Below are 24,353 nucleotides of genomic sequence, written 5' to 3' on the forward strand. Positions count from 1 at the left end.
TATGACCTTTGGTCTTAGCAAAGATTGAATGCAGGGTGTCTTCTACAGTGTCACTAGATACTTGAGGGCGATGTAATAGTAGAGTATATTGATTTTTAGATGGAGACTTGTGATACATTTATATGATACTCAGTTTGGTTCATGGTGTGTTTATCTAGCAATATGTTTATGAGCTGTAAAGTACTCTTCTGTTAATGAGAACAGACGCACCTCTCCCTGTCCCTGTTTTCTTTCCAGGCCTATGACTCTCAATAAAATTGTATTTTTGTGGAAAGATTGATGGTAGACTAGAAGAGGCAAATTGTGCTTGAGACAGATTTCTGTGATGGCCCTGCTGTTAGGGACTTCAGTCTTTGACCAGGTCTCATCTAGCATGACAGGTGATACCTGCAACCTCATTCCCCATCCCCTCACCTCAAGCTGGTCAAACCATCTCCTTTCTCTTGTACATGGATGGTGCTGTCTGAATTACTCATCAGTGTATGTGATGCTGTCTGAATTACTCATGTGTGTGTGTGCGTGTGTGTGTGTGCGTGTGTGTGTGTGTGCGCGCGCGCGCTTGTGTGTGCTCATATGTGTGCACACTGGAGGACTGTTGCCATCCCACTTACAGTGCAGTGATGTATATGTGTCTAATTTCCATTATCCCCTACCAAGCTACTGCTTATGACATCTGCATTACATTTCAATTTTTCTAGTGATATGTCAAGGTCAACACTTGCATCTTCAGCAATGAAGTTAAAAATTCTCCTCATAATAATATTAAGTGTTCCTCAGAAATCCAGAGTCAGGAAGCTGCATTATATAAAGAGGTTGTACCATTTTCCAGTTAATGAATAATACTGCAAAACTGTATACACCAAATTCTGGCATGTTGTCAGTCATGAAGCAAAACTTCAATACCTTATGCACATAACATGTGTTGTTATCTTATATAAACACTGTGGAGTGCACATTTTCTATTATAAATGTGGCACACGGTGTAAAAATAAAAACGGTACAAATATTTTCTGTTCAGTTGTGGCTGAAGAACAGTTAAGAACTATATTTTACAACTTGTGTTTTTTTTTTCATCTGTGTTCCTGAAATAGTTCTCCATTTTTTTTTCCTCACACAGGTTGCAAGAAACCTTATTAAAGAGTAGGTATATATCTTTGACTATGACTAATTTCTGACACATGATATTTACTCCGAGATCAATTCTAAATAAAATACTGTTTTTATACAAAGGAGCCATAAAGAAATGCTAGAGAATGCTGATTCCAAAGGCAAAGCTTTGTCCACTAACCAGAGATTGGGGGTGTTTCGAGGCCCTCTACAGTACAGTGTTTGGAAGGAAATGAAATCTATTATTAATCCAGGTATGATAAAGTAATTGTTTGATTTATCTTTGCCAAATATAGCTTTTTTTTATGAATATATATTTTGTCGTAATTCAGTTTATCATTTAACTTATTTAAAATTTTGGAGTGCCTATTTGCTCATCACCACCAGTGGATGCAGTGAAACTTTCTGGGAGAGCTTATAAGATTAAAACTCAATCGGTATTTTGAACTGCTGCTGGAAGCTGTATTCTCCAGGATAAACTGCCTCATGTAGTCAGTAACATGACCTAGTAGAAAATGAAATGATACAACTCGTGTCTGTTGCACTAAAATTATTCTTGAATTTCATTTACTTATTTGTTTGTTTTGAAACCACATCTACTGCAGCTTAATTTCTAATTAGGAATGACATAAAAGTTTATGCATTTCTTAAAATCTGTTTTTGTGATGATAGTTCATTTATTAGGCTGATGATCTCCGAGTAAAATATTCTGTCTGATGTCTGCTTAGAGGGCACAGGTGGTTCTTGGATAAGGACACCAGCTTTATTGTTAAATTTAGTAAGTGCTCCGCTGACTAGTATTTTACTTCAGAAACAAATGGGTTTAATGCTGGTGCATCAACATTTTTTTTATAGTAGTGTTGTTGATATTTATATTAATGCATAACTACATTGTTATGTATGAAAGAGAAGAGAAACAAGGAAAACTATACCCATGCATCAGAATTTAAGCTAGGATGGTTACACTGAAAAAAATGCAGGAAAAGAGCTAGTTGCCCATTTAATGGGGAACTGCACAATACTGATGAAGTAGTCTGTCAATGTGCACCATGAAGCAGATGGTGCACAATGCACATGCAGATAACCTACACAGCATGACTGATGGTGTAGTCATTCAGTGGCTAAGCTGTGGTTTTACAGTATGCAGGTACATGGATCCTGACATGTCAGCCATTTTTCTTTCGTCTAATAAATAATAGTATTAGGGATCTTGAGGAGAACATTTCAGGTTGTGAACAATGACAACACCTGCAATCATACTGAATACTATATAGCAAATAGATAAGAGTGATATAACAGAAGGTAGGCATGGTCAGTAGACAGCAATGACTTCTGAGTTTAAAAAGAAAATAACAACAGTAGAATAATAATAATAATAATAATAATGCACCTAGGATATATTATTCCCAGGGTAATCTAGTGACTAGAGAAGCAGCAGCAGTTGCTAAGTAACAGTGAAGCCTCCCAGCAGTAATATCGGCTCACCTTAATGTCTTGCAAAAGCAGAAATTGCGGACTTCCAAGATGACTGCACATTGAAGAACAGCTTAATTGTAGCTCTCCCAGTGTGAAAACAGAAACTCAGCAGAGAAGGTCAGTAGACGTTTGTGTTTTTGGGTAAGTTTCAGTAACTAGCTTGTAAGTGCACTGCCTAGATGCCAGGAAGAAAGAAATACAGAGGAACTGAAAGAAAATCCGTTACAAAAGGTGCGGAAAAACACTTACTGGGAAAGGTTCTGCAGCTTTTCAGCAAAAGGTAGTGCAACCTCCAGATATGACTTCCAGTAACCTAGCAGAAAATATAAGACACTGATGGAGTATATCAATTGAAACAAAGACTGGAAAAAATGAAAGAAGCTTTAAACAGATATTCAGATGAGGTGATAAAACTGCAAAAAATCAGAGCTCGAAATGAAGAAAAATCTGGCTGAATATGAGACTGCTCAAGAAGAGATGTTTCAAAAACTAATAAAATTAAAGGACAGAGCACATAGAGAAAAGCTGAGATTTTCAGCTGTACCATAGAAGCTGGAATGAACAGACTACATTAATTTTTTGAAAGCACAAATAAGCAACTGGACTGGTATTCCACAGAAGTTGTTAGATGAAAGCAGATATTGTGTGTATGCTCCAAACCTGCCTATGAGATAGCAACCTAGATCTTTCTTACCAGCAGAAGGAAGTGATTCTGGCAAACCTATGGGAGAAGGACAAGGTACTAAAAATGGGAGACAGGAGAGTATTTGTGGAGAATGATTACTCATTGTACACCAGGCAGAAGAGGAGTAAATTAAGGGAATGTTGAGAAGCAGGCATGAGATTCAAAGTGCTGCAGCCAGGTATCTTCAAAATTTTCTTCCTGGAGGGGCAATATTTTTTGATAAAGTACGTGCCAAGGAGGAAATACAAAAGTTTATCCAACAAAAAGTAAGTTTGAAACAGAAGGAGATTCTGCTTCTTTTTCTAGTAATAAAGACCACAGAGAGACTGTACAAGTGAAACCTTTTCTCATGTTTCATTGGAAAATAATGGAGAGCGAAGGAAGGGAGCATAAGAGTTGACTAGAAGAATCAAGAGTGTGTTGGAGGTGTAGCAGAGACAGGATATGGGAGATGGAGATGAACAAGAATAAATCCAGTAACTTGGAAATTGACAAACGTAGGATTGCAAAGTAATAGTTAATATTTTTGAAATATGACCGAACAAGAAAAGCTGGAAATATTGGACTTTTTTTGGAATTTGTTGGACATGCGGGTGACTAAAGCATATGCCCTAATTCATGTCAGTAATATTCGGAAAAATACTTAAGGGAGGGGAAGAGGAGGAAGAAAGTTAACTGTAAGTAAAACAATTTTTTACTTAATAGTACTATTTTTGTGGTGTATGATTTTCTTCGCATGCTATAAAGTAAACTTTTCTCAGTTATTTTAAGTGTAATGGGGATACAGTTATAAACAGGTGCTCCTGTTTTTTTTTTCTCCCTTCTCTCTTTCTCCTTGTTCAAGTTTCAAGAAATGTAGACACTGCAGTGTAAAAAAAAAAAAAAAAAAAGGAAGAAAAGGCTGGTTAAAAGAGTAGGACAAAAGAAAAATAAATGTGTTTTTTCCTCTCTTCCATGGGGGAATTACAGGATTAAGGCCCGCAGCTTGATATAGTAACATGTTTTAAGAGAAAGCAAGTAAATGAAAAAGAATATTGAATGTTATAAGGCTTTTTTTCTAGCAAATAAATGTATGCTTAGTAGCAATTCTGCATCTAGTGCTCATATATCCATGGAGACAATCTGATAGAGAAATTGGCTACAGTCTGGTGGAGAGAGACTGGCAAGAAAAAAAAATAATTTGGTTAGGAGACCATGTTCTCTGAAAACATTCAGATGTTTCCCAGCTGTGATGGCTATATGACAAAACCAGACAGCACTTAGTAGTAACACAGGCTGCACCATGCGTCTTAGTAAGGATAACCTTTCTTGTAGGTTAAAGCAAGTGTGCGTGTTTGCGCGCGCACGTGTGTGTGTGTGTGTCAGTTTGTGATATTTGTTCCTATTAGAAGGGCAAATGTACATAGTTTTGTGTGTTAGCATTAAGTTAATAGATTTTGGGGGTGTTGGGTTTGTGTGTGTGGGGGAGGTTGTGTTTGTGTGTGCCTTTTTTTGTTTGTTTGTGGGCTTTCAGTAAAACAAAAAGGTTTGTAAGATGTGACATACCCTCAAATGCATATGACAAGAAATAATTGTATAAAAGATCAGCCTGACAAACTGTGTATGCATGTAAAACAAAAACTGGAACTAGACACAACAAAAGGTTGTTGCATGTAAAAGGGAGGATAATAACTTTTTAAAACCGTGACAGTTTCTGTATTATCTTTAATGTAAATGGTCTCACAGATACATACAAAAGAGTGTAGTGAACTATATTAAAAATGTAGAGTGCAAATAGCTATGCTACAAGAGACGCACTTGGAAAGAACTGAATATGTGAACTTGATAAAGAAGGATTTTCAGGATGCTTATTCCGAGGAATACCTGGGTCAAAGGAAAAGAACAGTGCTTGTATTAATTGCAAGTGGAGCTCCAGTAGTGATAGAAGGGGGATAAAAAAGATGATAATAGTAGATTTGTAGTACTAAAAGGTTACTGACAAGGGAGAAGGAATGCACTGGCATGTATTTGTGTTGCACCTAAAGCTACTATAATGGATCTTAAGAAAATTCAGGGTGAAATAATCCATTTTTCAGCAAAGAATATTAGTTATAGATGGGGACTAGAATTTGATTTGCAACAATGAAGATGTTTGGAGGGTCCAGAAGGAAAAATGTAAAAAAAGAGGCTAGACTTTTGAAGAAATTTATGAAAATATTTGGCAAGGACGATATTCATTCAGTAATAGGAGTTTGGAGTGAATTTACGTATTGTTCCCCAAGACAGAAAAACTGGGCTAGGCTAGACAGAATTTACATTTCACAGGAGCGTGTGCATTTAATTGAAGGTCTTGATATGCATCCAATAACTATTTCAGATAATTCTCTGCTTTATACAGACTTACAAAATATTTCTAATACCTCTACAGGATCTCTTGTTACCTTTCTTGTTATAGGTTCCCCAGGCTTGGTGGCAGCCTTTTCTACTTTCTGTTATTTAGAACAACTAAAATAAAAACACAGGAAGTGAAATAAAAACAAGACACTGGCACTTTTCCACCTATCTGTGGAAGAGAGAGGAATTTAAGGAATGGATAGTGGAGATTATTTAGGAGCTACTAGAGAAGATAGAAATGCCTTCTGAAAACATAGCTAGGAATGGGATAAAATTAAAGGAGTCTATAATAGGGTGGAAATAAAAGAAGGGGAGATACGATTAAGATTTAACGATAATTATTTAGAGGGAGTCAGTATTGCATAATAGGGGAAATCTCACAGAACAAGAAGAGGAGCAAACCGAGAATGCTAAACAGAAAATAAGGGATTACCTTGATAAATATGCATGAGTTGATTGATGTTAAGCAACTGTTGCTGTTAAGCAACTGTTTTTGATAATAACTCTAGAGCACAAAAATTTTTAGCACAATGACTCGGGCAACAGAAAGTAGAAAAGGCTGTTGCCAAGCCTAGGGAACCTATAACAAGAAAGGTAACAAGAGGTCCTGTAGAGGTATTGGAAGTATTTTGTAAGTCTGTATAAAGCAGAGAAATATGGAAATTGAGAAAAGATACAAATGGAAATGTTTGTGGAAGTAAATATGGCAAGGTTAAGAGGTAGATGAGGCTCAGTTACTAAGAGTTGGGATAGGAAGAGCTGAGATAAAATTGGTGATATATAACCAATCTACATGAAAGTCCCCAGGAGTGGATTATATTCCTGTGGAAGTTTGGAAGCTAGGAGGGAAAAAAAGATCTGGAAGGTTTTAACAGTATTTTAAGAGGAGGAGAAGTACCAACATCTTGGAAGAAAGCAGTGGTAGCTGTAATTCTTAAAGAGAGTAAAGATCCATCAGATCCAGAATTTTACAGGCCCATTTCAATACTAAACCATGATTATAAAGTGTTTGTCTATAAGGACTAAAAGAATGGCAAAAGTGATGCCAAAATTGATATACATGGATCAATGTGGTTTTGTGGAGGGGAGGCAAACATTTTACATCATTAACAGAACAGTGATGATCCAGAGGGAAGCAGAATGTAAGAAGATACCACAGTTGTTGGTGGGTCTTGATGCAGACCAAGTATTTGACAGAGTAAGCTGGGATTTTATGAGCAGGTTAATACAAGTATTTGCATTCCTTGATAAAATTACAAGGTTGATTAGGAGGCTATATGAGGGTTTGGAGGCAAAAATTAAAGTGGATAGGGTTCTCTCTGATAATTTCTGCTTGAGCAGAGGAACTAGGTAGGCATGTCCTCTTTCCCATTTATTTGCTTTATATTTAGAACTATTGGCAAAGAAAATAAAATACTCAGAAATTCAAGGATATAATTGGTATGGCAGTCAAGAAAAGCTGGCTCTGTTTGCAGATGATATTTTGTACCTGACAAAACCAGAAAGGGACACATTACAGTGTTGCGGAACATTTTGAGACCGTTTCGTATCTTTTCATCATACAAAATTAATGAAGGTAAAACAAAGGCAACAGCATTAAATTATGTACCCACACATCAATTGGTTCAACAATATCCATATTTATGGTGACATAATAAAATGAAGTATTTAGGAGTATGGATTAAAAATTATTGCAGTGTGGCAGATAAGGATATGTGAGAAGAGACTAAACAAAAGATAATACAAAAACTGAGAAAATGGAAGCTCTATTATATAGTTCATTTAGTCTTATATGTAGGTCACCCATATTTTGTCAACCAGAGGAGAAGTTGTGGATAGCAATTAATAAAGAGCTGAAGGATTTTATTGGGGGGGGGGGTGGCAAAAGTCAGGTGGGATAAGCTGATTCTTCCAGTAGAGCAGGGTGACTGGGATTACCCGATTTTGAAGGGGTGTCTCAGAGCAACACAGTTAAGGCTCCTATACATAGCACAAGCCAAAAACTAAACAATTCAAAATGTAAAAAGATCATAATTAAATGGGGGAAGCTCAGGAAATAAGGAGAGACTGGGATTTTGGATGCAGACCTTTAAGGAGAATGACAATAATCATACACAATATTATATTCGTAAAGTAGCAGAAGAACTAAGCCAATGCAGGAATGGAGAAAGGAGATTCTGTCAGTAGGAATGACTGCAATTAGGGATGAAGATAATAGGCAAGAATGGTGTGGAATTTATTGGAGAACTTCCCTTTTGTGGATTGATTGGATTGATAACCGAATATAGGCAAAGAAAAAAAATAGGGGGGTCCTAAGTGAAAGGCCAGCACTGGTAGAGTTTTTAGTAAAATCTAGAACAGACATTGCCATTAAAAAAGGAATAATTAGTAGACCATATAAAATATTGCCTGATAAATATAGAAATCAACAGAAAGGATTGGGAAGAGAGAGATTGGATAAGCAATTCACAATATGTATGTCTCCCAAATATGCAACAGAATCTAGAACATTTAGGATTTTTGCTTGGAAATGTACATATTGATATTTTTATACCCCAAGTAGACAACAGACAATTTTTCCTCAAGTAGACAGCAAATGTTGGGGGTGTGACTGGGAAGAAAAAGGTAGTTGGGAACATATTGGATTGGACACTCTCTAAATTGGCCCTAGGTATGAGTGCATGCATGTGTGTGCCTTCTGTGGAAGGTTGGGCACCAGGCTGGCAACTCGGCACTTCCATTGCCAATCATGAGTGGACAGGTGATCTGCTGTGGTGACCCCTAATCGGAAAAGGAAGGGAAAAGCCAAAAGAAGAAGAAATTTTTCTGGGAGTGCAATGAATTGGCAGACTTTAAGGATTCCCTCCAAACTACTCTGTCAGAGATGCTAGGTGGGCAGATTGGTGTAACTAGGGAAATTATTTTTCTGAGCTGTGATACAGAATTGGAATTCCCTAGTCATAGTAAGGCCTTGCCTTCCTGAGTCTATTTATGGTGGCTTCCAAAAAAGCAGTTGCTAGAAAATAGAAATCAAAATCTAAACCAACTGTACTATAATTTAGTGAATGTAGCAACAGAGATCAAACAACTGGAGCTCGGATCTTTAGAAAGTGGTAGGAGTAAATTTCATAGGGAAAAATGGGAATTGTGGGAACAATACATACAGGGGAGGAATGAGATTTAAAAGAACGCAGCACTTGAATGAACTGTGTAATGTTTGACCATGATTGGCTAGATTATAAGTAATGTATAATGTTTACAACTGGGATTGTCATCAGTGTGGTTTGTGATGTAAAGTGCTTGCAACTAGGATTGTGTCGTTTGTTTTCATTTTTATAGACATATAGTTGCCTATGTCATAAGTGATAATTTGTTTCTAGTTTAAAAAAAAAAGGACAGAAATTTAATAATTTATGTAACATTGCTTGCTTAGGTTATATGATGTTTAGCAATATATGTGAAGTATAATATTTGTAAATGTGAACTTGTTAATACAGTTTGATGCCTTTTATATAAATGTAAATTTGCCTGTATGACAAATGACAATTCAGTAAAGGTGTTAAAAAAGAGAAGCAGAAATTGCAATCATAGTGTTCAGATGTAAAACTTTAAAAGGTGGAACCAGTTGTTTAAAGGTAGTTTTCCAGTAGTATTTCATATAAAAATCAAAAATGAATTTCAGATGCTCACTTTAGGCTCAGTTAATGGTCACTTTCCTAGAGACGGTATAAGGGTTGTGCACAGAAGGCCAGCTAGAATAGAGAAACTGCAGAAGCAGTAACAGTGCTGTGGAACTCTGAAGGGCTTTCTCACATGCAGCCTGGGAGGCATGGGATGCAAAAAGCAGTTTTTTATACCTTGTGAAGATATGTTAGATGTAGTGTTTGTTCAGGTGACAAAATGTGAAGAATGTGTGGATCTCTAAAGTCATAGAGAGCTACAGATATGAGCACTTTCCACCACATCACATTATTCTTGGTAGAGGGAGACATTTTTATTTTTCTAGTCTAGTCACTGTACACAGTTGGCATCTTGCAGCTCTTTCATGCCCCCCCCCCCCGTACCTCTCAACTGTCCCTGATTTTTAGGGGCATCCTTTAGTTTCTGTGATATAGTAACTCTGTCCTTCTTGATCCCTTGTAAGAATGGTGAAAAAAGGTGGTGAAGTATAGTTGGTTATTAACAACAATAATCACAGGAGTAGACTTCTTTTAGATCAAAAAATGTAGATTAATTCACACTGTCTTAGTCTGACAGTATTCAAAGTAAATAGTAATAACATTTTAAAGGTATCCCTTATTGTCTCTATTTCTAGGTTTGTCCCTTATTCTATTGAGAGCTATGCTCCGCCCTGTAAACACTCCATGCCCTTTTTAAATGAATGCATTGTTCAGCATTCCATTATGTGTTCTGGCAGCTCATTTCACGTATTCTCTGCCTTTTCTGTAAATTAATAACTTTTTAAGATCAAAACTAATCGTTTCCTTTGCTTATATTTGGTGGCTCTTCTTGTCCTAACCCTTTTTGAGTTCTGCTTCTCCGCAGTGTGCTTTTATGATCTGAATTACAGATAGCATTTCTGTTCATCCCTCCAAATTTTTGGTAAATATAATCAAATCACCTCAATCTTTCTTCTTAGGTTCTTCCTTCCTCTGAACTCTTTTTAGTGATGCAGATTCCTTATGTGTTTATGCGTTTCAAATTTGCTTGTATTACTCCAGCTCATATCTCACTACAGTCCTTTAGAGTGGTATAATAATCTATCTGTCTCTGGTGTTTGCCCCTCTGAGGACAAATGCCAGTGTTTAATGGCTGTGGCCATCACTTTCTCACGTTATGCCTGGTGGTTATCAGCACTCTTATTATTATTCTCGGATCCTTTGCTTAGTCATTATCCTAAAGTAGTTCCCTCAACTGACTTGTGCTGTTCTTATGTGTTCTTCTGCCCAAAGTCCAGCATGCTGTATTTATTTATAGAAATGCCTGCTGATGCTTTCCTGTCTAGTCTCTCAGCCTTTTCTGATCCCTGCCCTGTTTTGGCCTTCTGTTTTTATCCACCACTCCTATTGCTAATGTCATCCAATAATAGACTGACCCAGTTTTCAGTTCATATTTTATTCATTTTGAAGATCACTGGTCCTTGCACTGATCCTTGTAAAACGCCAATGGATAACCTTCTGTTCTGAGAGTCCCTGTCATTACTACTTTCAGTGCCTTCCCTTCAACCCACTTTTCTACTTAGCTTTACAGATTTTTGCCCACACTCAGGAATTATGGTTTGCTGGGATACTGAGTCAAAGTACAGTTGCCTTTTTACAGTTCCATACTAACCATGTCATAGAAGTGAATCAGGCTTAGCTGTCAAGATTCTTTATAGTTTCATAGGTGTGTACTAGGCTAATGGCCCTGGAGTCTTTACAAGCCTAGCCTATAGGATTATCCTGACATTGTGCCACCTGACATTAGTTCCCAGTGCCTCTGTCGAGTAGAGCCACTGGCGTGATCCCCAGGGTGAATTTCCTATTTTCCATTCACTCAAGATTTCTCTCTGTTTGACATGTTTGGGAAGTCTGTTCCATAGCATGGTCAGTCTGGATTATGAATCTATCCCTCCAGCATGTTCTGTATATTGTGGTAATGAGGTTGAGGTCTCTGGGGCATGTGGTGCGGAGGGATTGGGATTTCTTTAGATGTAGCATTTCTAGCAGAGCTGGGTCAGACGTGGCTTTGTAAGACAACTGTTAAGGCCTAGGATCATCTTTGTGAAGTACTTTTGTGGCCTCTCCAGTTGTTCCAGGTATCTAGTGAGGTACATGCCAGATGGGGCATTGTACTCGATGACTGGCCTAATGAGGGAAGAGTAGAGGGAAACAATGACCTCTTTCGTCCTGGATGCAAAACCCTTAGTAATGAGATGTGCCACATAGAAGGACTTTCTGACCACAGTAGCAATGTAGTGGTTAAAAGAGAGGTTGCTGTCAACCTGTGTTCCCAAATCTCTTATAACACCTGTGTTCAGTGGACTGCCATCGATGTGGTAATTCATGGGAACAGAGTTTTTCCCAAAGGAGATGACACATTTTTTGGCATTTAGTTTAAGGCCATGGTTCTGACACCAGTCGTTGGTCTCAGTGAGGCTTTTCTGCAGGATGTCAACATCACTAATAATAGCTCCCAACTTGCAATAGTCTGTGAACTTTGTCAGCCAGAGTCCCTTCGTGTTGGCCTGGACTTCGTAGAAGTAGATACCAAACAGGAGAGGAACCAGGACCGAACCCTGTGGGACTCCACTCGTGACTGGTCGGCAGTCTGACTTGGAGTCAGCTGTTTTCACACTGTGGGTTCCATCTGTGAGCCAGTTTGCAACCCACCTAGTGATATAGGGGTTGATCATGATCTAGCCTTCACAAAACCAGACTGCATGGGATCCAGAGTTTGGAGATTCCCTATATCCTTGTTTATAGGTCCATGATGATGTGCTTCATAGCTTTGCATGTCAGATAAGGGTAATTGGGCGATGGTTCCCAAGGTCTGTAGTTGCTCCTCCTTTGTGGAGAGGGATGACTGTAGCAGTGCACCATTCGGTAGGTACAATGCCTGAGGTGAGGCTGTGATTGAAAAGGGCACACAGGTGTGGTGCCAGTTCACTCTGTAGTTTATGTAGAACACAGCCAGGGATATTGTCAGGTCCCATAAAAGCTTTATTGTTGGCCTTTAGGCAATAAACCCATCCATGTTGATATCCTGGAACATATTTCCTCCAGATATGCCACCAGCCTCTCCCGTAGTATTGTCTCCATTATGTTCCCATACATAGATGTTCTTCAGTCCTCTGGGATTTCTGTAGTGGCCGGTGACCTATAGATTCCTCCATTAGAGAGGCTGCCCGGAATGTGGCCTAACGTGTTGGTCTTTTGGGAGTAGCCCATCTGATCCTTGTCTGTTGTCCTGTCTCAGCTTGACCAGATCTAATTTTTTAAGGCCTTTGTGCAGTAGGAGATTATTGAAGTTTCCTTCACTGATATTCCTAGCTTGGCACAATATAGTGAGTTCTCTGTTGTTCGTACTTGCAAATACAAACATTTCCTGCAAGCTCACATCTTGCATTGGACTGAGAGACTAGTCTCAAATCTTGTAGTGGTCTGTTCTTTTGCATCGCTTGTGCAGTTTCAGCCTTGATCCTAATCTGCATCACTGGAAAGTTCCCATGTTTGATGCCCGAGTTACACAAAACTCCACATTCCTGTACTCATCAAATAACAAAAGACCTTCAGTGGCACTAATTCTACTGCCTCTAATACTAAATGACACTAAAATCTATCACAAGTTGCACACAAACCTATCCACCTGCAGGAGGAGAATTTGAAGCCTGTGGCCTTCATCACTTCCAGAGTGTCAGTGGCTCTTATGCCCTGTAGAGAGACAAGCAGAAGGGTCCTTTGTTTGACACTGTCAGTACTGGAGAAGGAAAGGCATGAGATGGGGTAGCTGGGCATTGACCAGTTTCTCACATTTTGAAGTCCAGCCTACAGATGGTTTTCTACTGTATGTATGTGTGCTGCCAGGTCTCTAGCATGTGATTAAGTCTGCATCAGTCATCATCTGACGATGAGAGCAGTAGAGAAGGTGCATTCCTGGCAATCAACCTTGAGGTGATTAGGAAGTGTTAGCATTGACCTTCTCATGCTGAAATGTCTGAAGCATGACTTTGCTTGGCCAGTTCATTTCGAAAAAGGTTTTGTTTTTCCCAGTGAATGTATCATGGTTAGTGGGGGGGGGGTGCTGTTCCTCTGGCCTCCAAATGAGTTGAGGAAGGCTTATTGGCTAAAAGACCAATGATTCCTGTGGGTCCTCCTATTGTGTATTTGGGTCCACATGGAAGGCACAGATGTTGGATATGAGCATGCTGTTTGATATCTGGTAGGATCTCTTCCCCTGAGTATGGAAAAAAGATTCTTATGCTCATGGTTTGACTCGTATAATTCCTGCACTGTCTCTATACAGTAATGCACTGTCTCTATACAATAATGCACTATCTCTCATGTGCTGCATCTCTAGTGCTGAAGTCTTAACAAACACCAAATGCCTGCATGCAGTTTGCTTATCACTTTTCACATTCAGTAAACTCTGCCTACTCCTGATGGAGATGGGGAAAGCAGAATTTTTCTTTCTGTCTCTCCTGAGTCATACTTGGGCAGGGGATTCTGAGACTTGCATCTGATCTAATACATAAAAGGGTAATGATATCTCATTCCTTTGATCTCCCTTCCTGATCCATTTTTGAAGAAATACTAAGGCTTATAAAACTAGTCCTAGACTGACCCATTGCCCTTTTGCCTTTGCCCCAGATAGGACCGAGTCAGCTGAAGAAAGATGAGAAACTGTGAAGCCTTCCCATCCATGGAATCTCTACCAAGCGATGTCATTTATATGGCCTGAAAGATTTTAGATTAACTCCTTCTGCTACTTAGAAGGTGGGTGAATTCTATAGACCCACATAAAGTTGAATGACATTCATACAAAACATCTCAGGACTGATTCTAGTGTAATCTCTTTAGTCGTACATAGCTCCCATACACTGATCCACCTTTGTAACTTGCTAATGGATGATGAGGTTAAGGTTTCAACCAGGGTAGGGAAGAATGTGCATTGGCCGTGGAGTAGCGGTTTGATTTTTTTCTCGCAATTTTTATTTCTGCTTACCGCTACCTTATTAGTGGGTTGTGCATTTTAGTAATTACCCCTGTAAGAAGCTTGCTAATAGAATAAGGAGGGTTATAAAGTTTTCAGCACCATTGCTTCTCTTGGTTCTGCCAAAAACCTTCTAGGGATGATCACAAGCACTGCTGTCCCAGTACAAGTACCCAAAAGGCTCAGTCTCTTAGTTCATCCCAGATTTAAGAGCAAGAAGGAACTGCTGAGTTTTAGAACTGACCTCAGATAGCCACATCATAGAGTTATAAGTTCTTTCTCCACAAAGTTTCTGGAACTGACCCAAACATTGTTTCTTAGAGACAACAGTGTCTGTTTCCATTTGGAGTGGGAGGAAGGATTCTCTTCCATTCTCTTTTCCTAGTTCTTAGTGGGATAGAAGGCTTCTGTCCTGCACCTCAGCAACTTCAACAAGAACGAACAGTTTATTAAATTCCGGGTAGTGACTCATCAGGTGGTAATACCTGTGCTACAGCAGAGTGTCTAGGTGGTGTCACTGGATATGATGGATATATTTTGACACATCAGTATCTGGAGTCTTCTCAGACGAATTGTGTGGTTAGCTGTTGGACATGTTTACTTTATTTGCCTGCAAAGTAGCAGACCTTCCTGGACGTGCTATTCTTGGGAGCCACCTCATAACCGGGATCTAGTTATGAGCTCCCATTCTCATCTTAAGCCTTCTCTTCTTGGTGCTGAGCTCATAACTGTGTTTGATAGACATGTCCTTGATGGGTTGGTTACTCTGGAACCTTTATAATGCAGGGAGAATGATACTGCGAGGAGTGGCAGGTCCATATAATCTATCTAAAGTTGTGGGTGGTGTTTCCTTTTCTACAAGCTGTGAAGAGGAAGTTAGGATCAGACACCTTCTGTTGTGTTTGGTCAGTCATGAACAGGGTGGCATGCATTCATACCCTCCCTGTTCAGAGAGGTGATGGGGGTCTGGCAGTGATGCCTAAGTGAGAAGATCTCACTTGCAGCTGTTCATATCTAGGGGACTCAATGGGCTCCTAGTTGCAGCTCCAAGTCCTCATCTAGAGTGAAGGATAGCAGAGATCGTGCTGGACAGGGCTATCCAGGAGTAGGGATCTCAGAAATCATCCTGCCTGTCCCATCGGAGATGGTTTCTTTCCTGTTATTTTTAGTTCAGAAGGTTGAGGGGGAGCGGTGATCTATTTAGTTTTCCTTTCTTTGGCAGTGAAGATCTGTGCATCTCCTGTCACTATTCACTCTGTTTCCACATTTAGCCAACTATTCACTGAAGACAAAAAACATATCCTCATAATCATGTGATGGTCTAGAAGGGTCTGCTTTCAGGATCTTGCATCTCTGACTATACAGTCTCATCTGCAGAGAGAGCCAGTAACACCTCCAGGCATGTTTGCTCCATTAGATTGTTTGCTGCCACCAAAGCTTCTGGAGAATGTCTGACAATTGAGTGAGACTGTCAGGAATCCTTCCACTTATAAGATGTACTCTGCAAAGTGATAGATGTTTTTCAACTGGGTGACTAGATATCCTGTACCATGGCATTTATGTTGCAAATCATCCTTGCCTACATCCTGTTTGACTTGGATCTTAGATATTCATAACCAAAGTGCACGATTCAGGTATCTCCTGTGCTGCAACCTAGTAGAAGGCAGAAATGTATTAGTGCTATCTGCTTAACCAGACCGGTAAAGGGCGTCTGATATTTTGCTGACAGCTAAGGGCTCCTTCTCTTTGTATGGTTTGAGATCTGTAGTTAACAAGCTTGAGCATCGGCTATCTGTAGATGGTAGTTTTGCAACTCTGAAGTTTTTGCTTGCAAGATATAGTTTTTGGTGACCAGCACCTCTATCTGTAAGGTCACTCAACTGCTGGCCTTTATGAAACTCTATTTGGTCTTTCATAAGAATTGGAGTCCCTTGGGACTAACCCACATGTCCTATCACAAGTAGTCAAACTTCAACCAGAACTTCTTTAAACCGGGCTTCTCCATTTTCTTTTGAAAGAATCCAGTCCTTCATTCGTCCACTATGATCATTTAGGGCAGGCTTTATCTGAACAGACTGCATGAGTTCAAGAAAGTAAAGTACTTGTCTGTGTCATTTTCTTTTTAGGTAAAAAGCAAAAGGGGGGGTTCACAGTCATTAACCAAAGTCTTACCAAGAGGATTGGTAAATTGTTTTGTCTTTTGTTGCCAGGCTGCTAACCACCCTTCAGAAAATGTTGCAGCCAAAGGGCACTTGACTAGGAGTGTGGCCACTTCCCATGCCTGTCAAATGAGCCATTGCAGATGTTTCTGCCGTATCAGATTGTTTACTGGTTAACACTTTTGCAAGGCATTATTACATGGACCATGATTCTATAGGCCGGAACTCCTTTTGGTTCCAGTTTGTACTGCTTGGAATTATTCCTTACTGTTGTCCACCCCAAAGGGCCTTTAAAGACTCATATAACTGATATGTACTCATTCTTTCAGTCTTTCATTCTTTTAAGAAGGCTCTGTGCAGTGGACTGTTCCATTGTCACCCTGTGACTGGATTGCCTGCCCATCTGCCTTCATTTAGATATATTTCCTGAAAATCAGGAAGGTATATAATTTTGTATTCTTGTTTTTAGAGTTTCTTTTAGACGATTGGATGGGAGAAAGGAAATTCACCCCGGGGATCACGTCAGTCGCCCTGCTAGCAGGGGTCCAGGGAAGTAAATAGTGTGGGAAGAAATAGCCAGGGAATTGTTATGGCTAGGCTTGTATAGGCCCTAGGGCTGATAGCCTAGTACCAACCTATGAACCTATAGTATGTGCTTTCTTACCGAAAGGGGGTCAAACTAGATAACACAGGGACTCAATGTGCCCTCCTAATCCACTTCATGATGTCTATCAGCAGAATATGGGCATGACCCTGAGTGGGGGGGTTTAATGGAATCTCTGAGTTGTGCAGGTGAGTATCAGAAGAGGAAATCCAACAGTTACCCACTGCAGAAGGGCTTCTCACAGATCATTTCAAGTAGAGGTACATATGGGTTATTTTCCATCTCAACCTTCACGCTTCATTATTTTCATCCATGTGCTGATCCTATTCAACTGGCTCTTCTCAAGATAGTATCCTACCTTCCCTTTCCATGGTGAAGACCAATGTAAAGCATTTCTTAAGCGCCACCACTTGTCCTCTATTTCCTGGTTATATTATGCCTTCCTTTTCTTAATTTAATTAATTTTGTCCCTCCTTTCACTTTTATTGCATAAAGAACACATTGCATAAAGAACACATTGCCTCTTTTTTTTTTAAATTCCTGTCATTAGTTACTTTCTTAACTTCACTAGTTGTCATTGTTATTGTTTCTTCTTATTGCAGCCATTAACTCTCCCACTTATCTTCCATCTCTTGTTTTGCACATTCCTTCCCTCTTACCATTTCTTTCCTTCCCTCTTATCCACATCTGCTTTCTTCTTTTCTTACCTTTGTATCTCCTTCCCGGCCCTTTCAGCATTGTTTCCAGTGTACTGTTTTTTCCAGAGTTTATTTGCCACATCTGTTGCTGTCCAGTACCTGTTGTTTCTTAATATCACTAGCTTCCTGTGATCTACTTTCCTATAGCTACAAACCTGGGTTTTGAGATGTAGGCCTGTTCCCTCTCACCCATATGTGAGACACATTAGTGTAGTCACTAATTGCTAATGGTGCCTTTGCTTCTTCATCCAGCTGTCTACACATCTGGGAGAATAGGTATTTTGATTTCGACATGTTAACATTTCAGCATTTTGACATGTCAACATTGTACATACAATATTATGAGTTTCAGTATATTGCTTTATAGCATACCTCTGAAGTGTACCCCATTATGACGAATGTTCCTCATTTTCAGTCTTAAGTCCATATTCCTTACAATTCCACATTGAAGGGGTCTACTAGGCTTGAGTGTTAAGAATCTTCTGTTTCACTGATATCCATGGCAAATAATATCGATCATATTAATTCATCCAAAAATTGTTTATATGTATAAAGTAACGCATTTTAACCATTCTGTACACTTCCTCGTTGACGTAAGTATTCCATATTTTGCCCATTTGCTCCACATTATAAGAGGTAGTGTTCCACATTTTGTAGATTGAAGGTTGAGAGCCATGCTTTTCAATAAGTTCACAAGGATCCATTGGGTCTCAGTTTCACCTCTCCTGCTTCACTCTGTGTATCTGTTCTACCCTGACTGCTCATGCCCACATTCGTAAGTTGTCTTTCCGCCTGGATTCCCTCTATGAAGTTCTTCTCTGCTATGGTAACACCTGCTAGCCTCCTTTCACCATTCCTCCTTGTAGATGATTTGTCTACTACCTGAACTTCCTCAGTGCTACTGTTAACTCTGCGGCCTCTGCCTCCATTGCCTATATTCTGATGCATGTCCCACATCCAGCTACATGCGGTCCCTTAGCCAGATTGCAGACCTTTACCCAAAACATCTGACATGCTTATTTATTCTTCTTTTCCCCAAGCACTGCTGCTGATTCGTGGTATTTCCAGCTATACCTGTGCTTGTTCTTTTAGTGGTCTCTCTGCTTTTCTTATTACCTTTTCACCGAGTGTGTTATTTCCTAAGTGGTGTTCACCATCGCAAAGACATCTGTGATGTGTTGTGCTAGGGTGTGCACTGTAGGCAGAGTTTCTCTGATTCTAGCTTCCTCCATTCCCAGCACTACATAGGCCAGAAGGAAGGGCTGCTACATTGTGCTTGCAGGGCTTGAAGCTGTTTTATCCTCTGCATCTGCAAGTTGTAATGAATTAGCACTGAAAAGTGCTTTTAGGTTCATAGGTTCATAGGTTGGTACTAGACTATCAGCCCTAGGGCCTATGCAAGCTTAGCCATAACAATTCCCTGGATATTTCTTTCCACAATATTTAATTCCCTGGACCCCTGTCTAGCAGGGTGACTGACATGATCCCTGGGGTGAATTTCCTTTCTCCCATCCAATCGTCAAGGTTCCTTTTGAAGAGGGCCAAAGAGGCGCTCTGCTTGACATGTATGGGCAGTCTATACCAGAGTCTGGGGAGTCCCTGGGTCAGGAACCTATCCCTCCAGCATGTTTTGTTTCTTGTGATAACCAGGTTTAGATCCCTGGAGCGTGTGGCCCTGAGGGATTGTGATTTCTTTGTGTAGCATGTCCAACAGCTGTGGGTTTGACATGGCCTTGTATGCTAAGCAGTGATCGCCTCTGAGTAGACGATATGCGACAGAGTATAGCTGGAGTTTTTTAAGGCGGTCAGAGTAGGGCATCTGCTTTTAGGTGTTGTACACTCTGTTAAAGACCACTTTTTGATATGTAGCCTGTTTCACCTCTTAGACTGCCAACATGCCTGGAGTTCCCTCTCCTTATCTGCTTTAGAAATTTGATGCCACTAAGCTCTTCCTTCTTGATTTGGTCTCCTAAGGCAGCTTTCAGGGTAGCTGCCTTCTTTCCTTTTGTCTGCTGATTTGGTTCCTCTGGCACTTGTTACAATGCTTCTCTGGTCCATTTGTTGTTCTGCTCTTAACTCAGTAGTAGCCTCATGAAAGTGTTTCTTCCTTTTCTTTCTGTATGTTAATTAGTCCAGTCCAGTTTTCTACTCCTGTGTGCTAGGTGTTTAATTTTTGTGCTTAATCATTTTAGTTACACCGGTCCATGGTTGTCTTTTTTATTTGGTTACCAGTTATAACTAAAAGTACCCACATACACAATGCAAAATCATGAAGGTCATGTTATGCGTTATCCTGCTTTTACCCTTACTGCTATGTAAAAAATCTTTAAGATTGCCTGCTAACTGGAACTCCATTCCTCGTGAAATCAGAAAAAAACTAATTACCTCTAAATCAGATACCTTCTAGGAGACCACTTACTGAGACCTGTAAATGCTCATGTTTCAAGGACCAAGAGTTGGCTTTACTTCTCAATACTACCATAGTCTCTGTTAGAGAATGGGCAACATTTACATCGGCACCCTGCTGCTTAGTGAACGTAAAATAAAAAAAAAAAATATATAGAAAAGTATGTGTGTATGTTTGTCTGTGTGGGTGAGTATATGCATGTGTGAGAAGGAGACGAAGATCAATCGAGCCATTCTTTTGCACTCGCTAAGCAGCACTTTTGCTGTTTAGCAAGTGAAAAGTAAAAGAAATGTACAAAAAGAAAAAAGTGTGTGCATGTGTGTGTTTGTATATGTGTTGTGTGAGTGTATGTGTTTGCGTGCATGACAGCAGGTGTGTGTGTGTGTGTGTGTGTGTGTGTGTGTGTGTGTGTGTGTGTGTGTGTGTGTGTGTGTGTGTGTGTGTATAAAGAGTGTGAATGATTGAGCAGTGGCAGCAGCAGTTATGAGATTTGCATACCTCTTGACCTTTTTAGTGCAGGATATCTGCAGCACAGTGGCACAGCAGATAGTGTTGTCACCTCAGAGGAAGAGGTTTCCTGGTTTGATTCTCATCTAGGTGCCTTCTCTGCAGAGTCTGCTTGTCCTCCCTGCGTTCGCGTGGGTTTCCTTTGGATGCTGCGGTTTCCTCCCACATTCCAAAGGCATGCAGTAAGTGGATTGGACACACTAAATTTGCCATAGGTGTGAGTGAGTGTGTGTGCAAGTGTGTAGTGTGGATGAATTACTGAGGTAGGGCTAGCCACCAAGCAGGGTAAAACTTTGCTCTAGATGATTGTCTCTGTTGAAATGACACCTTGACCCAATGTACAAAAATGGGAATAAGGGGTTGTAGATGGATGGATAAATGGATCTGGATAACAAAAGGATCAAAAATAGGAACAGAATATATTGCTTTAATAAAATTACAAAGTTGCGTGAATAATAGGATTTATGTTAGCATGCATTTTGTGAACCACAACTGTGTGTGTATAAGCGCGCATGCGTGCGTGCATGTATGTTTGTGAGACGGAGATTGAGATCAGTCAAGCAGTGGCAGCAGCAGTTAAGAGGTTTGCATACCTCTTGACTTCTTTGCTAAAAAAATCTGGATAAAGTCTAAAATAAAGAGGGCATAAAGGCTCAAAAACAGGAACAGATTTTAAATCTTGCTCATATAAAACTACAGAGTTGCTTGAATAGCAGGATTTGTTTCTGGCATGCATTTTCTGAAGGAAATAGTCTGAAACTCAAATGTGTGCCATTATTTAGTGATTTCAATCTCCAGTGACCTGCAACAAGCCACACATTTTTGAGTAAGGGACCCAAAAAATGAAGTTTATATATTTTGAAAGTTTATATTTTGGATGTAAAATGCTTTCTGTAATGCCATCCATATACAGCAACAAGTCTGAAACATTAGGTGGAGGATTTTACATCACAAATATTTAAAAAAAAAGCACAGTAATCCCCTCCAAGGTGTGTATTACTTTGTAAATAATGCCCTTCCAGGGGTGCGGAGGCCCTCCATCTGCAGCATCTTGCCTCATTACACCCCAGGATGGGCGTTATTTACACCGTAACGCACACCCTTTTGGGCATTATTACTTGCATAAAATGATCCTTTGATGCTTCCTACAGAATAAAATCAGTATCCCCCTGTTGTTCAGTTGTAACTCACCTGCTACCGTTTTGTAGAGTTCATATACTATGTAAGTACATTGTTCAGCAGTATACAATAAGCAACTTAGATGTCTGCTGTTTCACTATTTCTTTCCTTTTGATGAAATTCAGAAGTGCTTGGCATAATCAGATGTTAACAATCAGAAATCTGAAGTAAACAATAAATAAAATATTTAATAAACTTTGTTCATTCATGTAGAATATATTGTTGCCATTTTTATATTACTGGTCAATAGGAAAACAGCCTGCAGTAGTACTGACCAGTTGTTTGTTGCCGCATTCTGGGTTAGGGTATTTCTGATGATTTTGTCAGTCATTGTCATTGGTATAGCACTTTTTTTTTGTATTTGGATAATATTTTTTTTTTTTTTTTTTGCAGCACCATCTTCACTTTTTCTGGATCCTGAAACTGCAAATGATCAACTTACTATTTTTGAAGACCATACTGCAGTTAGCTACAGTTCCACCCATAAGCAGTATTCTGATAGCACAAAGAGGTTCTTACGCCAGCTTGCTGTGCTCGGATGTGAGGGAGTCAGGACTGGAAAACACTACTGGGAAGTTGTAGTAAACAACAAGAATGAATGGAGCATAGGTGTTGTCAGAGAATCTATCGAAAGGAAGTTTAACCCACAGAAGAAACCTGAGGAAGGATTCTGGAACTTGTACCTTAGAGAATATGATGTGTACAAGGCCATGGATTCATTCCCTCATGTTCTCAGCTTGCCTAGGAAACCCCAGAAAATTGGGGTGTATCTGGATTACGAGGGAGGGCAAATATCATTTTATGATGCAGGTGACATGTCACACCTGTATACATTCAATGACACCTTCACTGACACCTTGTATCTGTACCTAAACCCATGTGATAATGAATTTGCTCCTAACTTAGCCCCCCTGAAATTATTTCACCTAAGTCTGTAGTAAGAGCTGATGATAACATGTGTTTATGCTTGACAAACTCTGACATTAAAGCATGCTGGGAAAATTTGGCCAGCAGACAACTTCCTAACAAGTAAAGAACTGTCAGTTGCAACACAAGTGCACAGCGTGTTATAACCATTAAAAAAAATCCTTGTTGAGTCTTTTCTATTGAGAGTTTTACTACTGTTGTCTTATCTTACTATTAACAGCACAATTATCATAAATACACATGAACCTTTGCTGCCACTTTCATTTTCTGTGCATCTATTTATAGTCTGTTGCAGAAACCCACCACATACTGTATAAGTTACTTCCTTGCATTGCTCTTTAGTATGCCCTTCATTGTATCATGCATTCATACCCATCAATTCCTTTTTTAAACTAAGTATTTTTCTCGTGTGACTTAATAACTATCTTTTTTTAAAGATGTTATTCATACATTGTGCTTTATTTTCATTATATGCGTTTAGACTCTTATTTTACTCGTCACATTTTTGGAGCAGGTTTATTACTATTTCATGTGCCTCCCTGACCAGTTGTCTGTAATGCTCCAGAGCTGTGCCCCTCAGAACGTATCGTATTGCTCAAGATGGGTGCTCCAGAGTTGTGCCCCTCAGAACTTAACATATTGGTCAAGATGAGTGAACTCCAGTAATGTATCTGCTAGGGATGCTTCTCTTCTGTTTGCTAGCATTCTATTAGCCTCCTCACTTGCTCTGTTATACAGACTGGTCACATTGTTTATTTGTGATTACATGCAAATTTTACTCCTGCTTATGTTTATAAGTTTTGTGGCATTTGTTGTGTTCCTCACCCCCAGAAGTGTGGTTTGTGGGTGGTGGAACTGTTCTATTCCTTTATTCTTTACCCTGGAGTCTTTTATTAAAGCATTAGTAAAGTTTGGTTAACTAGGATTTACCCTTATCTGTGCTTCCTCGATTTCGCAAGAGTGATTAATCCACACAGAAAGTGAGTATATCCCTTATATTTCACATGAAAGAATATGTCCCAGCACGTGTTCAACAGAATGTTATTTAAAATTTTGATTGACAGTGATTTCCCAATATCATCTGGGTTATAGAAGTTCATAACCTTTTGTATGATTTTCTTTGTTATTGTATCAGCTTACATACTGTGCTTATTACCATGTATAGTGAGAGCTGGTTGTCTTCTATGGATTGCTATAATCATTATTTTCTACTTGGTTGAGAGTAAAGTTCATTCTTTGACTTTGTTTCCCCGGATGTTAATCTGTCTGACTACCTTTTTTTGTTATAAATCACTAGCAGTGCAGTTTCTAGTTGTGTGATGGCAGCAACTTTGTGTGGATTTTTTGTTTTGTTTTCTTTACTTTTCTGTATCTCTGAGTGACTATGGCATTAATATGCATGTAATGAGGTATGAAGGAACAAGCCCCCCCTACATATAAGGGGTTTGCTTGTCTGCAAAATTGCTTTTTGTATGCTTTGTTGTGTTCAAGCTTTGACCAGCATATTTAGACCAGATGAAGCTACTGTGATTTTGTACTT

At 39.4% G+C, this 24,353-nt stretch overlaps 1 protein-coding gene across 3 annotated transcripts in view; it reads left to right on the top strand.

Moving 5' to 3' along the window:
• LOC122813597 (zinc-binding protein A33-like) overlaps window positions 1-22,990 on the top strand; it is a 104,733-nt gene extending 81,743 nt beyond the window's left edge. For all 3 annotated transcript variants that reach the window (XM_044086007.1, XM_044086009.1, XM_044086008.1), the window contains 3 exons: window positions 1,118-1,140; window positions 1,231-1,361; window positions 22,280-22,990. In XM_044086007.1, coding sequence (XP_043941942.1) covers window positions 1,118-1,140; window positions 1,231-1,361; window positions 22,280-22,824 — 699 coding nt within the window. In that variant the 3' untranslated portion in view covers window positions 22,825-22,990. The remainder of the gene's footprint in view (window positions 1-1,117; window positions 1,141-1,230; window positions 1,362-22,279) is intronic.
• The last annotated feature ends 1,363 nt before the right edge of the window (window positions 22,991-24,353 follow it).

Source organism: Protopterus annectens, chromosome 10.part0, assembly GCF_019279795.1.
Source record: "Protopterus annectens isolate FY-2018-M chromosome 10.part0, PAN1.0, whole genome shotgun sequence".
NCBI lineage: Eukaryota > Metazoa > Chordata > Ceratodontiformes > Protopteridae > Protopterus > Protopterus annectens.